At 37.3% G+C, this 16,548-nt stretch overlaps 2 protein-coding genes across 5 annotated transcripts in view; one reads left to right on the forward strand and one right to left on the reverse strand.

Moving 5' to 3' along the window:
• The first annotated feature begins 8,005 nt into the window (after nucleotides 1-8,005).
• On the forward strand, nucleotides 8,006-12,325 carry LOC107741218 (adenosine monophosphate-protein transferase FICD). 4 transcript variants are annotated; one of them, XM_016553887.1, is made up of 3 exons: nucleotides 8,006-8,096; nucleotides 8,637-8,972; nucleotides 10,585-12,325. In XM_016553887.1, the coding sequence occupies exons 2-3, from the start codon at nucleotides 8,702-8,704 to the stop codon at nucleotides 11,661-11,663; spliced, it is 1,350 nt and encodes a 449-aa protein (XP_016409373.1). In that variant the 5' UTR covers nucleotides 8,006-8,096; nucleotides 8,637-8,701; the 3' UTR covers nucleotides 11,664-12,325. The 4 variants fall into 4 exon arrangements, with proteins under 4 accessions (XP_016409373.1, XP_016409376.1, XP_016409374.1 ...); XM_016553890.1 differs by having other exon boundaries at nucleotides 8,645-8,972; XM_016553888.1 differs by having other exon boundaries at nucleotides 8,006-8,091.
• Nucleotides 12,326-12,888: 563 nt separating this feature from the next.
• The window catches only part of sart3 (spliceosome associated factor 3, U4/U6 recycling protein), a 25,077-nt gene continuing 21,417 nt past the window's right edge, over nucleotides 12,889-16,548 (reverse strand). Inside the window, exon 19 of the mRNA XM_016553891.1 lies at nucleotides 12,889-14,864. Coding sequence (XP_016409377.1) covers nucleotides 14,654-14,864 — 211 coding nt within the window. The 3' untranslated portion in view covers nucleotides 12,889-14,653. The remainder of the gene's footprint in view (nucleotides 14,865-16,548) is intronic.

The raw sequence follows: 16,548 nt of genomic DNA on the forward strand, positions 1-16,548 counted from the left end.
GGTGAGTGGATTCTAACTTAAAAGCCTCTGACTGACTGTTGTGTTCAAGAAATAACAGAAAACAGATAGTGTTGGGTTCGAGTCCACCCAAGTCGAGTCCGAGACGAGTCAGAGTCTTTAACCAATCGAGTCCGAGACAAGTCAGAGTCCAAAATAGGCAGAGTCGGACTCAAGTCCGAGTCCCAAACAGCTGAGTCAGAGTCAAGTCCGAGTCCAATGAAACACTATTATTTATTAGTATCTTAACATTGTTTTAACCTTTACAACTAGAAAAACGCAATGTCCATGTAAATGTCAAGTCAAGTCAAGACAAGTTTATTTGTACAGCGCTTTTCACGATACAAATCATTGCAAAGCAACTTTACAGCAAATTAAGTTTCTACAATATTTAGTGGTAGCTTATCAGTGGTGACTGTCAGAAAATTAGATTCATCCGCGCTGGAGCCGTGCCGACTCACAACCCACGCAAGCTAGATAATTCCGCACACAGCTGCAATTCCAGGTTTTCAAACAGAGATGGCAACAGAGGCAAAACGTACGGACTGCAGCTTCAAGATCTGACGCATAGATCAAATATTTTGACATCCGTATTTCTCCCAACTGTTCAAGTTAATTTAAGACAAAACGGACTGCATTTACATGAATAGTCTCCAAGACGGGCATTTTGACATAACTTTTCGTGTGTGTAGCAATAACAGAACTTGCGTAAGCGAAACGAGAACGTAAGCTAAAGAGAACTCGGCATTCACACACTGACTGAGAGGTGCGTTCTGTGAGCGCGCTTTTTTGTGTGTGAGGCTGTGAGCACAGAAACCCGTCGGCTTTTAAGTACTGGACAAGACTTAAAAACACATGCAAATACTGAATATCACTTTTGTGATAATGCATCGACTTGGTCGACTGGACTAGGACATATTTTCAGAGTCCGAAAGGCTCGAGTCCGAGTCAAGTCAGAGTAAAAAAAGAGTCCGTGACCAGTCCGAGTCCTTTAAAAATTGTACTCGAGTCCGAGTACCCCAACTCTATTGGTTACTCTTTTCTTAATATAAATCACTCACTGGGAAATATAGCTACTGCAACACCTGCATATCCTGTTTCAGTGTCTTTGGATAAAAACACTGATTCTGGGTAATGTTTCTAAAAATAATTCTGGACTAGCCTATATACCATATTGGAAATTCTTTAGAACTGTCTTTCAATTCCTGCTGTATATTGGGGTCAACATTTGGCAAAGGGAACAACCAAGGAGGACTGCTAGGTGGTTGTCCTGCATCTTCAATAAACAAGCTACAGGTAGTCCAAAATGCAGCGGCTAGAGTCCTTACCAGGTCAAGAAAATATGATCATATTACCCCAATTTTACAGTCTCTGCACTGGTCACCACTGATAAGCTACCACTAAATATTGTAGAAACGTAATTTGCTGTAAAGTTGCTTTGCAACGATTTGTATCGTGAAAAGCGCTATACAAATAAACTTGAATTGAATTGAATATTGTGCCTTTAAGAGAGCACCCTCACTAATTTCAGAAGCACCCTCAGTGATTTATTTCTGGAGCTGGGTCTGGTTGATACGCTTTTATTGTAACCTATACAAAAACAACAAAATACAAATGCACTAAATAAAATAATTTAATAAATGCATATTTACAATAAGAACTCAAACTCAAATAAGTAGCTATTAAATAATAAAATAACTAGAGAAGGCTGACTGTAATCAGCTTGCTTACATTTAATGGGATAATACTCTTCACCTGAATTAAAAAAGCCCTTCTGGTCTTCAGTAATGAAATTACAAAGTTTGAGCGCGCGCACGCAATATCTGAGTGAGAGCAGAGCCAATTCATCAAAGCCGTTTTGTGTGGAAACCGCTTGCGAGTGGAGAGATTCGTGCTCACGCATTACATGGTTGCGCTATCGCGTTACATTACTGCGCTCCAGGGGTGGATCTAGAAGATAATTTTTAGGGTGGCAAAGTGGTGGCATGGGGTCTATGAGGGGTGGCAACACCAAAGCAAGCCCCCATGCATAGTTTTTGGGGATTTATGGTCTGACATACACAGTTGTGTTCACAAATATTGTATTACCATTATTAATCATCTATACTGTTTAATATGAAAAATAAATAACATTTCAATATTCATCATGGCACCAAGTTAATATACAATATAAAATAACTTCAACAGGTTATAAATGTTTCTGAGCTTGTGAAGAAGAAATGTGGTTCTATTAAAATTACATCGGCTACTTATGTAACCCTCCCCAGACCTTACAAGTGATGGGGAAGATGTAAAGAAGGGCAACAACCACAGCGTGTTTCTTTGCAAGTACAACAAAATGTATTGAACACAAAAGGTAATTAGAAGTGGCAAAGAAACAAAAGGAACAAAACAAACAAAGTTAAACCCACTACAGACCATAGGGTTCCCCAATCTGTAACATCATATATCTGTAACATCATATATCAGTTTCTGTGAAGACATGTGCATCCCTACCAGGACTCATTTAACATTCAACAATGATAAGCCATGGTTTACAGTAAAACTTCGTCATTTAACGAACAGCAAGTCAGGTTTTTATAGCTGCTACTTCCTCGTTCCCAAGAAAGATGGTGGGCTCAGACCTATTCTCAATCTCAGACATCTGAACCACTCGCTTTTGAGGCGGCTGTTCAAGATGTTAACTTTGAGGCAGATCCTCGTGCAAATATGCTCCGAGGACTGGTTTCTGTCCCCAATTCAGAAGGTTAGCAGGGTCCTAATCCACTTTGCCTAGTTCGGGCTCTTAAAGTGTATGTTGAGCGCTCTGGTCCATTTAGGCACTCAGAGCAGCTCTTTGTATGCTTCGGAGGCCGCTCTAAAGAGCTGCCGGTTATCTTGCTGGATAGTTGATGCTATAGCTCTGGCTTATGCCTCAGCGGGCTTGCAGTGGCCTATAGGTGTGAGGCCCACTCCACCAGAGAATGGCCTCCACCTGGGTGTGGTCCAGTGGGATTTCTATTGGCAGAGGCGGACAAAGTACTCAACTCCATTACTTGAGTGAAAGTACAGATACTGCTGGTCAAATATTACTCCATTACAAGTAAAAGTTGTAAAGACAGATTTTTACTTAAGTAAAAGTACAGAAGTACTTGCTTTTAAAAGTACTGAAGTACCAAAAGTAAATTTCCTTTTTTATGTCAATGCTTTATTTTTTATGTTTTATTGTTGTACGTTGTACTTGCAATACTTCGGAAGCAACTTAGAATACATTACACCAACTGAATACAGTACAGTGAAATCCTGTAAATACAGAGTGATAAGAAAAAAAAATCAAACCTGCTTTAAAACCCAGCAACACAACTGTAGCTGTATAACTTTACAACAGCAACACTGCTTTAACAAAAAGCAAAACAGCAAGACTTGTTTGACATCAAAACAAACATTTTAAAAATGCTAATCGCTCTCGCTGTACTTTGATGTTATACACAGAATGGTCTGTGCAGTGCTGCTTCAAGTCCAACACCTATTGTGTTTTATTAGGAGACGCACAACAGTTCTTCTGTGGCTTTATAGGTAATATTTTCACGTACACAATTTAGCAAAATCAGACAATATTGTGTCTAATATATACCACAATATTAACTTCCTATTATTGAATTGTTGTAAATAAATATCACATTTGCAACTGGTCAGTGTTCAAAAAATGCTGGGAAATCTCTTCGTGTAGCCCCAAGAGTGATTACTGATAAACTGTCTGAAAAAAAGGTCACGTTTTAGAGAAGAAAAAAATCCCCCACTGACTTTCAAAGCTGCTAACGACTGTCTACTTCGAGGACCTTGATAGAAATGTAGTGGAGTGAAAAGTACAATATTTGTCTTTCAAATGTAGTGAAGTTAAAGTCATAAGTTCCCAGAAAAAATAATACTCAAGTAAAGTACAGATACTCAAAAAGTGTACTTAAGTACAATACTCAAGTAAATGTACTTAGTTACTGTCCGCCTCTGTCTATTGGTGGTATCTGTGTGGCCGCCGGGTGGTCGTTGCCGTCTACCTTCACTAGGTTTTATAACCTGGATGTTTCTGCCCTGCAGGCATGAATTCTGTCTGCTTAACTCTACCCAATTCCCTTGTGAGTGGAGAGGGTTATATTATGTAGTCCCCAGCCAGAATGGCTTGGGTCTCATTATTGCCTCATGCTTATAGGAGCCCTCAGTACACGGTGCTATTGGATGCGTTACCCCAAAGCGCTTCAGTCGAAAGATTCTGATGAAATGGCGCTCAGAGCTTACTTTTATAGAGGTCCTCCCCTTTTGGTTTGTGCAGCTACACGAACGCGAACAAAGTAACAGAGTAAACAGGAGTTTCCCTTAAAGCGTCAGCGATGCAATGCTTGTTCCCTTATCTCGGGGAACCAAAGTTACGTTAATAATTGGATCGTTTCCTGTCATGTTTTTCTGTTTACTTTATCTTGTTTGCTCGGGCTGGCAGTTCCAGACGGGTTGAGTAGAATGAGACTCCACAGCAGGAGCAGATAAACTCAAGATCAAATTACTAAATTAGCCATGATAACCTAGGGCAATTCATTCAACAACTCAAACGATTTATTTATTTTTCTGGGTTCTCTCTCTCTCACCCACAAAACGCTGGTTTTTCATCCTCCCCTTCTTGCTGCTGATTTCTCTGAACACACTCCCACACTGTCTTTTAGAATGGAACATTGTTCTATATGTCTCCTGATAGTTATGGTGTTATTGGGATTTTTTTTCTAAATACATTAAATGGATCCTTCTAAACATGAATATGAACAACATTTCTTAAAAACAATGTCACAAATCAAAGTGAAATATGCCCAGGCAAAGCAGACAGAAAATGTGGTTAAATATACAAATTCATGCAGTATCCATATTTTCCTATTCTTTCCTCTCTGTGACCTCCTGTCTAGACATATATTCCACGTCTCTGCATTTCCATGGTAACCCCTCGACCCATCTATCACTAAAAGCTTTCATTATGCGCTCTTATGAACTGTACAAAACATACTCATGCAAGCTGATCACACACAAACAAACCATCTTATGAATAATTAAGAGAGAGGTGTGGGGAAGGTTTTGAATCTGATTACTCAAAGTTTACAGTGATGATTTGTTGGATCTATAATGTGCAATGTAACACAAGCAATAATGTATGATGCCCTGAAATCCTCTAAGCCCGAGGCAGGAATGTTAGTGTTGAAAACAAAAAAATTTAAAAAAACAATAACATCAACAACAATATGTATCAGAAATTTCCCATTGCTGCCCAGAGGCTTATTGCTTTATAGAGGAATGAGGCACACTGCTCTTATTATATGCTGTGATTCATACACTTTATTTCCGCAGGTGGGTCACCCGACCTTAAATTTTGAAGCACTGGTGTGAAATCATGATTGAGATTATTCCCAATGTAATTTCAGTGAAAGCATGATTATCATACCTGTCAACATTCGGGTATCAAAATACCGGAGACCGTGGTGGGGCGGAGTCAAAAGTATCAATTATTATATTATATTATTATTAATTTATTATATTAATTTAAACAATTATCAAACAATTATATTCATTTACTAACATATAAACATATCTTAGTGTAAGCTTTATCTTTAGAGTTTTATAATTCATTATCTTCTTGTCGATCCACCGGTTCACATTTACAACTGCTTGTTTTCTGAGTAAAAATAAGGGTCGTTTTTGTTTTTGGTCTACTCTAAACAAAGAGTGTAAGGGTTTATTGAAAAATACAAATTCATGCTCTGCCAGCAGGTGGCGCTTTTCGCCAGGAATATTGCTGTTTCCCCGGTAACCGCAGTGCAGCAGCTGACTTTGAAACTTGCAGCGCTCATTTTTAATCAATTAAACCATAGCCTTTTGAAGTGTAAGCTATATCTCAATTTACATTGTTTTTTTCACCGGAGCACCACCTGAGTCTTCTCCTCCCATTTCTACCAGTGATCCTTGTTTCCCTCCCGCAGTACTACCTGCGTATGGAAAGCCGTTGTAACATTTAATCTATAAGCCGTACTAGTATCTATTTTCATGGTACTAGTACCTATTTTTTAGATACTAGTATCTTTTCCATTAAGTACTAGTACTTATTCATTAGGTACTAGTGCTTATTCTTTAGCTACTAGTACTTATTCTTTAGGTACTAGTGTTTATTCTTTAGGTACTAGTGTCTTTTGTAAAGTTACTAGTACTTATTCATTAGATACTAGTACTTATTCATTAGATACTAGTACTTATTCCAATAGTGACTAGTATTTAATTATACTCTTCTTGTTAAGAAAAAATAGAACTAGTACTTATGTTTTAGTTACTAGTACCTTTTTAGACCAGAGATAAATATAATAGTTACTAGTCACTATTGAAATAAGTACTAGTATCTATTGAATAAGTACTAGTATCTAATGAATAAGTACTAGTATCTAATAAATAAGTACTAGTATGTAATCAATAAGTACTAGTATCTAATCAATAAGTACTAGTACCTAATAAATAAGTACTAGTATCTAATGAATAAGTACTAGTACCTAATAAATAAGCACTAGTATCTAATGAATAAGTACTAGTAACTTTACAAAAGACACTAGTACCTAAAGAATAAACACTAGTACCTAAAGAATAAGCACTAGTAGCTAAAGAATAAGCACTAGTACCTAATGAATAAGTACTAGTACTTAATGGAAAAGATACTAGTATCTAAAAAATAGGTACTAGTACCATGAAAATAGATACTAGTACGGCTTATAGATTAAATGTTACAACGACTTTCCATACGCGATTGCCGTGTTCACATATGCCCAAACGAACCGAGCTAAGGGGGGAAATGCGCCAGGTTCCGAAACAACGAGCCAGGTGTGAAAGCACCCTAAAGGTTTTTCATGCATTGCTTTATCCATTGGCTAGATGCCTGTATGTAGAGCATCTGCAATGTTATTCTGCATTGTCCACTTTAAATAAACAACTAAATAAATCATTTTGCACAGTTATTGCCTTCTTGACCACGACACGCACCCTAATACTGATGTGTGTTTGTGTAGGTGTGCAGATTTGTGAAAACTTGTGAAAAGGTCCTCATAAAGTAAAACATGTCAAGAAGTATTGATGAGATGACAGCACAAATTAGCCTACACTAGAATAAATTATTATAAGAAGTTATTGTATTGTGTTTTATGCGTCAAAGGTTTTTCACACTGAAAGAAATTGATTAGTTTTTTATCTTCACTTCGACAAAATATCAAAATCCACATATTTGTAGACAAGAATGAATATGTTAGTGGTATATGTTGTAGGGATGTGTTGTAAGGGCGATGCCATCCTCCAGTCTAAGATTTCCAAGATTTTAAATGAAGAAATAAAACAATAAACTGTCATTTATTTTATTACTTTTATTACCGAGGCAATACTGACCACTAGTGTGAGATAGTGAATTCTACTTCGCCGTGGGAGAGAATATTTGAAATAAAAGGAAGCAAAAAAAATTAGTAAAAAAAAAACAAAAAACCTTTCGTTCATTTAAGGCGTCATCTCCGTTCTTACTCATCTTTTTTTTAAATGATATTTGAAATTAAATATATATATATATATATATATATATACATTATATTTTACATTAGTTTTGAAGCATGTTTTTATTTTGATTTATTTCAATGTATTTTTATTTTTGTAAAGTGCTTTGAGACGCAACTTTTAAAGGCGCTCTAAAACATTCAGTTTTAAGTTGTTGTTGTTATTATTATTATTATTATTATTATTATATGGGTAACTAAATATCTCTGCTGAAATAATAACGGTCAAAATGCTTGTTAGACTATTAGTAAAGAACATTACATATTGACATGGATTCAATAGAGCGTCTTGTCCAATCATATAGTTCTACGATCTGAAAAATGTGTTGCTGCACGAGCGTGTGCGGCAAACATCTAACCAATCAGTAAGCACATACCCAGTAAAATCAACCAATCAATATCATCCTTACGGCCATGTCCGTTTCGCGGAAGTTGACGTTGCTAACGCCAGTGGAAACATTTCTGATCATATCCATCATTTCTAGTGAGAATAACACATCATTAACCGGTAAGGTATGTCTGAAACTTTGCGTCTTGTTTTATAAAGTACGTAGTTTGCCGCCGGTTTTAGGGTTTGGTGAACGTTTTTCTGTAGAAATGCATGAATAGTGTAACGTAATGACTTGTCATGAACTGCTGTAGTCGGGGACTGTCTACCATAATGTGATATTTCTGGAGTCAGGTGGACAAATATCTTGTTCTGCAGTATTACAAGTATTTACCTAGTGTGTTAAATATTACAATGATAATATTTAAATGCCAGTGTGTTTAGCTACGGCATATAGGACAGCTATACATATCAAATACAGGTTTAGGTGGTTTCAAAGATGTAAACGACTATGTTTGACCACAAGTAAATTTAGCTCTCATCTTCAGACTATGAAACAACATGAGAGATTGTTGTAAATGTGGTTACAAATCACTTGATTTAAGACTGTTTCATAAACTGTCAAGCTCCCAAGAGCCACCTGGCTCACATTAGACTGGAGAAAAATGGCAATAAACCTGATTGAACATTTTAATGCTTAACCTTTTTTTTTACATTTCACACAGGTTTTCAGATAGTGTCTTGCAAGAATGTTGGACACGTGGCCTGTGAAATCTGGATCCCTTGATTGATGGCAGCTCTAGCAGTGTTCCGTCATGCCTGCAGTGGTTCTCTGCTCTGGGGCTGGGGACCCGTTCTGTTTGGTCTGCTGGGGTCTGTATTTGTTCTGCTGCTGCCTTTAGCAGGAATAGAGGAGCAATGCTGTGCCACTCTGAAGGGCCTTGCTCTTCTGCGCTGCCAGCTGTGGGGGGGTGTTCAGCGGCCAGTAGTGCACACCACCAGCCTGACGGTCCCTTTCACTGCACTAGACCTCCTGCCACAGAAAGTCAAGGCCAGTAAAGGTACAGTTGAAGCTGCTGTTGACTTTGTGTTGTTGAGTGGCTGAATGCCATCAATTTAAATTGGTTATTGACTTTCTAAAGTGCATTTATTTATGCATGTTACTCTAAATTAAAACTTTTATACTTTATCATCTTATGTCTTAATCTTATCCTCCTGGGACCCAGACACAGAGTTTTGTCCTCTGTAGAGGACATTATATTTTAGCAAATTTCTCTGAGACCATACATGCCACAGTTTTACGTCTGAATGTCCTGTTTCAAGCACGTTCAGGGCTTTTCGGAGATAACAAATGATTGGACGTTTAACCATGACAACTCCTCCTCCTCGGTCTTTAAATATGACAGACATTGACTGTATGACTAAATTCAGCACTCTTATGGAAATATGATAATATTTTGAAATTATAATTTAAATCTGACAAATTTTGTTGTAAATTCAAAGCAGAATATGGCTTTCTGTTGTGAAACATGCATCAATTTCATACATGTCCACTATAGTGGACACCAGGACATACTTCATGCTTATCAGGTATTTTTGGGAGACATGATAAATGAATAGGGGAAAAAAATTACATATCAGTATTTCTATGAAATATGAGATGTTATATGAAAATTGTAATTTTCGTTATTATACTTCTTTTTTCATTGCATGTTGCCCAAAAAACACATTAAAGTGCCCCTATTATGGGTAATGAAAGGTTCATATTTTCCAAAAATCCATAATAGGGGCACTTTAATATGCAAATTAGAGACAATTAATAGATGCGTTGATTATAATAGGAAAACCCAGCCTAATGTCTTTCATACCATAGTTGAGAATCTTTGTACAGATCAAAGTTTGTTTCAGGTGGAAGTTTCCTGCAGTTAATTTCCATCAAACACCTTTTAAGTGCAGACACTAGTATTCATACAAAATATAAATATTCTCTAAATATCCATTTTATAGAGGACAAGTTATAAGAAAAAATAGCCTGGAACCTAAAAATTGACTGGTATATTGAACATACAAATGTAATATTAAAAAAAAAACATTGTTTTCATAATAGGGTCTTGTTTTCATTTTCTTATTAACTGAGTTCTGGTGTCCTCTACATAGGACATATCATAAAATATAAACAAAAAATTACAATTATTCATTTGTCATCTTAGAATTAATTTTATTAATTTAATTTTTATTTACATTTCTTTAATTTGACATTTTTCAGCAAATATTTATATTTTATTTCAGCTTTATTTCAGTTAACAGCAGTAACACTTCTGAAAATGCCCATTTTTTACGGCTTAGTCAATCAAGTCTCGCCCTCTTTTTTTTTTGTTATTGAATTTCCTGTTCTAATTTTGTTATATATGTTCAGTAATGGAATTAAAAAGGTTTACCAAAGGCATTAATTTTTTTAAATCTAATATTTTTGTCTCTTCACCTCTGTGGCCAAAGTTGAAATCATACTCATTAGATTATGCTCGTTAGAAGCTCATAAATTTAGATTAAACAGATACAACTATGAAAAATAATAAAAAATGAAACTTACTTTCAAGTGTTAGTGTCTATTGATTATGCGTCTCTCAGCTGGAATGTCATACTGTGAAACGCTGACCATTTGTTTGTTTACAGAGACTCAGTTGGAGGCAAAGGCGGCTCTCCAGCAGGCTTTGGAGATGAAGAAAAATGGCAAGAGGGAGAAGGCTCATAAGCTGCTCGTCCACGCGCTCAACATGAACCCAGAGTTTGTGGAGGCGCTCACTGAATTGGGCACCATACTGGAGGAGGAAAAAGACGTTGTCCAAGCAGACCACCTGTACACCAAGGCCCTCGCCATCTCGCCCTGTAACGAGAAGGCTCTGGTGAGCAGGGATCGCACGCTCCCATTAGTAGAGGAAATAGATCAACGCCACTTTGGAATCATTGATGGAAAGGTACGACGTCTCATGTCTATACCCAAAGGCAACTCTGCTTTGCGTCGAGTCATGGAGGAAACCTACTACCATCATATTTACCACACTGTAGCTATCGAAGGCAACACGCTCACTCTGTCGGAGATTCGCCATATTATTGAGACCAGATATGCTGTACCAGGAAAGAGTTTACAAGAACAGAACGAGGCAATTGGCGTCGATGTAGCCATGAAGTACATCAACACCACCTTGCTGTCCCGCGCTGGAGCAATCTCTGTAAATGACATCTTAGAGATACACCGACGGGTACTAGGCTACGCCGATCCCATTGAAGCCGGCCGATTCCGTGCCAGCCAGGTGTTCGTGGGACATCACATCCCACCGCACCCGCAGGACTTGGACAGGCACATGCAGGAGCTGGTGCAGTGGTTGAACTCCGAGGAAGCGCTGCATCTACACCCGGTGGAGTTCGCAGCTCTCGCACACTATAAACTGGTTTACGTGCATCCCTTCGTGGACGGGAATGGACGGACATCCCGACTGCTCATGAATTTAATCCTAATGCAAGCTAGTTATCCGCCGATCACCATTCGGAAAGAGCAGAGGGCGGAGTATTATGCCGCCCTGGATACTGCCAATGAGGGCGACGTAAGGCCCTTTATTCGCTTTATTGCAAAATGCACAGAAATTACACTTGATACGCTCCTGATAGCCACAACCGAGCATGCAGTTGGGCTGCCTGGGGCTAGTAATCACGCCTGTCCTGACTGTAAACACACCATACCTGTGTGTAGCTGATGGATGCATGTTCGTAGATGCAAAACGTTTGCATGTGGTGTAAAGTGCCATATGGGCCATATCAGCCTCTGTAATGAATCACTCTCCAACCTTATACTGCTAGCATGGGACCTACATGGACTAATTGTGGATCCATTTTAAGTTTGTGCATTTACTGTGTAGCTATATCCATTACAAATCCTTTGTTTGTTTTTTATTTTGAAATATAGACCATTCAAAAACATTTTTAGCCTCTTTGTTGTCCGTTTAAAATTTTCTTTTCCACTGAATGAACCATTTTAGGTCAGATCTTCAGATCCTTTAGCAACTAAATCTTTCTGCTTGAGTTAATGTGGCATAAATGATCTCTGCTGTCTGTTGGGAACAGTATACATACTCATACTTTTGTGGTGTTTATCTCTATACTTAGACTTTTTCTAGTCTCAAAAAGCAAGCTTGAGTTAATCTATTATGAAGTTTGCTTGTAAAAAGAACAGGTCTGTGAAATGTGAGAGAGTGCAGTTTTTAAGTGATGGTTTACTAGCTGAAGTATATTTTGTGAACTCTACAGCTTGTTGGACATATTTACAGCCAGGAAATGTCATGTTAAAAAATGAGTGTCTGACAAACCCAGTTTGAGTAACGGATAACCTTTTATAGTCCATGATTTTGCTTTCAATTTTGAGGTTCTTTAAAGTTTTGTTTAAAAGATCATTTATTTTGAGATGTTACTAAAGTGCTTTGAAATGTAAAAAAGAAAGTGTCATTTTCCATTTGACATGATTCTGATACATGATGCAAGGAATATTAAAATAATTGCATACAGCTGTTCAAAATTTTATTTGGGAAGTATTGATTACAGGAGTGTTAAGTTTTATAAATAATAATAAAATAAGGGATTTTCATTCATTTAATTTTTTTGATTGACATTTAGATTTTGCCACTATTGTCAAGCACTTTAATTTATTTAAACATAGCTTTAAATTATTTTACTACTTGTAAAAGGTATTTTATTATTGTGTGTAATAAATTGTGCAACTTCTCATTTCCTCTAGTATTTGGTGGACTTGTTTTATTTTCCTTTCATCTTTTCATATGAAGGGTAATAACCAGTACTCGCTGTTGTGAAATATGGAATATGTCCGCTATACCCTGGACAAAAGATCAAAACAATCCACTTTAGATTATATGGCTAAATACGGCTAAAACAAAATGAGATGTGAACACAAATATCACAAGTCATACGTTTGACAACCACATACATTTAATTGCTTCATTAAACAATTTAGGCCTTAAACAAAAAGGAAAATGAAAACCATATGACTATATATAATTTGAGCAACACAGGAAATACAACAGGAACATTATTAGAAATAATTATGAGTGCCTAAAGATGACACTGACAGTGGTAAAAAAAAAACGGCCAATTTATAATCAAATAACTGGTAGTAAACCAAAAGGAGGAAAATACATGATTTACCACATGTATACCATGTTTTCGTTATTTTTAATGTTTGAACAAGACATTGCAACAGCACGTTTTTTTTTTCTTTTCGTTTTTTTTCTCCATTTTTTTTCTCAATCACTACTTCAGGCCACTGTGGTGATCAAACGCAAATATATAGAGCTACTTTTCTTTTTTTAGTTCAAAATATACAAATGTTTTACAAAACTATGGCCAACCATTGAGGGGTGTGAACACGAATCAAACACAACCAAAAGAACAATGCAGGAGGGAACTGTCTAATGTATGACACTGCAGTTAAAAAAAATAGATCAGCTTAACATTTAATAGTGGATGAAATACACAAATCCATCATAGCCATCAAAACCAGTAAATAATACGAATATCCAGGACATTTTTAGATGATATATGTTGTGTATATATACACACAATACAGTATAGGATGGGTTCACAATTAGGTGAACTCATAGTGGAAGGTTCTAGCGATATACAGCTGCATAGATTCTTCAACGTCAGGGAAGGTCCCAATCGGTTCTAAAGCAATAACAACCAAGCTCCTCGGCCAGTCCTTCAACTTGAATATGAACGCACAAGCAATTGGGATCTAAGGTTCTAGATTAGCTAAAACTGTAGATCTAGACTGAATGTTGAATTGAATCTGGCTGGGGAGGACAAGCTTTAACCTTCAGACCATTATTGAGCACACAAGGTAAGGCAGGTTTACAAGCTGTCAGCAATTAAACAAGATTCAAAGGGCAGCACTTGGGAGAAAATACAAAATGCATGGGGAAAATTTATTTTTTTGAATCTACTCATTTTCAGGACAGGACAGTGCACAGCTTTTAATTGAAGCGCTGCAGTCTAATTAACAGAAAAGTTAAACCTCTTAGTCACGTGTTGTTGGCAAGGTGCTGGATTTTATTTGCTGACAAGATCATCTATTACTCCCATTTAGTCTTCATTTAGAGCTTTTGTGAAGACATTTATTACAGAATTAGTTGTAAATCTAAACGTGCAAGAATGTTTCAAATGGTCGTGGTACAGCAAATACATTATTTATACAAGCAGTTCAGAGAATATGTAAAATAAAGGTTTTGATCTTTATTTTTTTTGTTGCCTTTGACAAGGCAGAGGTGCAGGACGCATCTACATATCAACTGCCCCAAAAGGGACCTACTGAGAAATGAAGCCGTGTTGAAACCTATTTTTAATACATCATGTATCGTCATATGAAATGTTCTTGCATATACCTTTTAAAACAACGATTCACATCGTTTTTTTTAACATCCTGTTAAAAAAATACTCGCTGACAAAATCTGAAATCTGCCCCCCAAATCCCTTTCGTTATTATTAAGAAATAAAGAAAACAATACAGCTCACATCTCCATGGTTGAGGTGTTAAAATAGTTTTACTATATATCGGGAGTGGTCATGTAGGCTGTAGGCTAAATTAAAACGCTGTGTCTCCGCCAGACTTTGAAAGGACACAGCATGGCTTTCTGTCAGAAGGCAGGTATTCTTCTTCTTGTGTTATCTGCATACAGTTTCACTTCTTGAGGAGCATCCTGGCAAAGTCCTCATTGGACAGAGACTTGGATTGAGTGTCCAGGCTTGCGGATCCAGGTCCTCCGTGCACCCCATCTGTCACTGTGGTATGTGGTGCAGAAACGGTCCCGTTCTCTGCTTTGGCATCTGGAGTACTCTGCCTGTACAGAGAGCGTGGCAGCAGAGAGATCTGGGTGCGTCCTTTCCCTCTTCTGAAAAGAAATAAAAATGTGTAAAGAGAAAGAACTGATGTGTTTCAGTTAACCAGGACTATGATGAAAACAAAAAGAAAAACAAATGTGAACCACAAAAGGCTTTGTCAGAAAATGATGTATGATAGTAGGGCTGCACGATTTGGGTGGGAAAATGTAATTGCAATTTTAAAATGTAATTTAACCTATTTAATGTGAATATTTAAGAAACATAATAGTAATTCTATTTTATAGTATTATAGTAAAATTACAATATTAATACTTCTCATTTCTTTATTTTCAAAACTCAAGCTTTCTTTTTTTTGCACAAAACTGTGGGGAGCCCTCAAAGTTTCAGGTTTATAAATGCTTCTCATTACAAATCTGGTGTAACGGCTGGTGCATGTTGTGTTCTCAAATGCACATTATAAGCAACCCAAACTCACAGCACATGCAGAGATGAGTTTGGTGGAGCAGCATTTACTGCAAACCAAGCCACTCTGAGACACTGAAAACACCAGAGCATGAGTAAAGCCCGACCGATATATCGTTTTTCAGATTTTATCGGCCGATATGAGCCTGTCGCAGATATATCATATCGGCGTATATGTCGCCGATATGCCACCGATTTGATTTTTTTTTTACAGAACATAAAACACAGATAAAATGCTCGTAAATGGTGTAATTACGAGTTTGTCCAGCAGAGCGCACTCCATTGTTTGCTACTGGCAACCTGGATGAAATGCTTTAAAGCTTAAGTGTATGGAATACCATTGAAACTTTGAACGGCCATATCTCCGTAACGACACGGCGGAGCCGCACCAAATTCGGGGGATCCCTTCAGCTCGAGGAGCCCTCTCGAACGCCGAATCGAGTGTATGTCTCGAGGCCCCCTTTACGAATGAGACCACCCCCCCGCGTTGATAGCCCGATACCGACACGCGGAGGGTGGCATTCGAAAGGTAAATCTCCATCCAAAGGCCAGAGGGCGCTCTCGCGCTGAAACTCCAAATACGCCTCGCAGAAGAAACCCAGAAAATGCCTATAGCTGCTGCTGAATAAACAGAAGACTCAACTGCTTTCATTGATTCAACGTGACTAATAAACACATGACTACACATGTTACATTCAAAGGGCATTAAAGTGCGCGAGGCGTGAATTTAAATAGTATTTACTTACAGAGGTATATTATGTCACACTTCGCTTGTAAGTTTTGTCTGTGTGTGAAGACAGTGGCGCAAATCCATGAATGAATGTTCCGAAGTGAAATAAACTTCAGCGGAATAAAGTGGAATGAAATTGAATTGAAATAAAGTTGAATAAACTTCAACTACTGTTCAGTGCACTGATGTCAGACTAATTTTGGATAATAAAGTTTATTGTTAAATACCCTGCCTCCATTACATATCTTTGTCACCAGTGTTAATTTTGACAGGCATTTTTGATTTAGTCTCTGTCTTTATCTTGAGACGAAAATGCTTAATAAGTCTTAGTCACATTTTAGTCTTTCATAGTTTTAGTCGACGAAAAGATTTATAATTTTAGAAAAAGAAGCAGACAATAAGATAAATACGAAAGAGATACAAATTAAACTAATTTTTCAGATACAGTAGGTTTACTTAACATTTATTTAACATCTTTTGTTTGGCTGACATTAATGACACGGATAGGTACTTAATTAGGAATGCTGTCCCTTTAAGACAGA

This window comes from Sinocyclocheilus rhinocerous, unplaced genomic scaffold, assembly GCF_001515625.1.
Source record: "Sinocyclocheilus rhinocerous isolate Xijiao unplaced genomic scaffold, SAMN03320098_v1.1 scaffold615, whole genome shotgun sequence".
NCBI lineage: Eukaryota > Metazoa > Chordata > Actinopteri > Cypriniformes > Cyprinidae > Sinocyclocheilus > Sinocyclocheilus rhinocerous.

What these genes read in the sequence shown, in the direction of transcription:
- LOC107741218 (XM_016553887.1), top strand. Translation starts at nt 8,702, where the DNA reads ATGGCAGCTCTAGCAGTGTTCCGTCATGCCTGCAGTGGTTCTCTGCTC. An exon ending in GAAAGTCAAGGCCAGTAAAG is followed by an intron (nt 8,973 to 10,584) that starts GTACAGTTGAAG and finishes GTTTGTTTACAG; the next exon opens with AGACTCAGTTGGAGGCAAAG.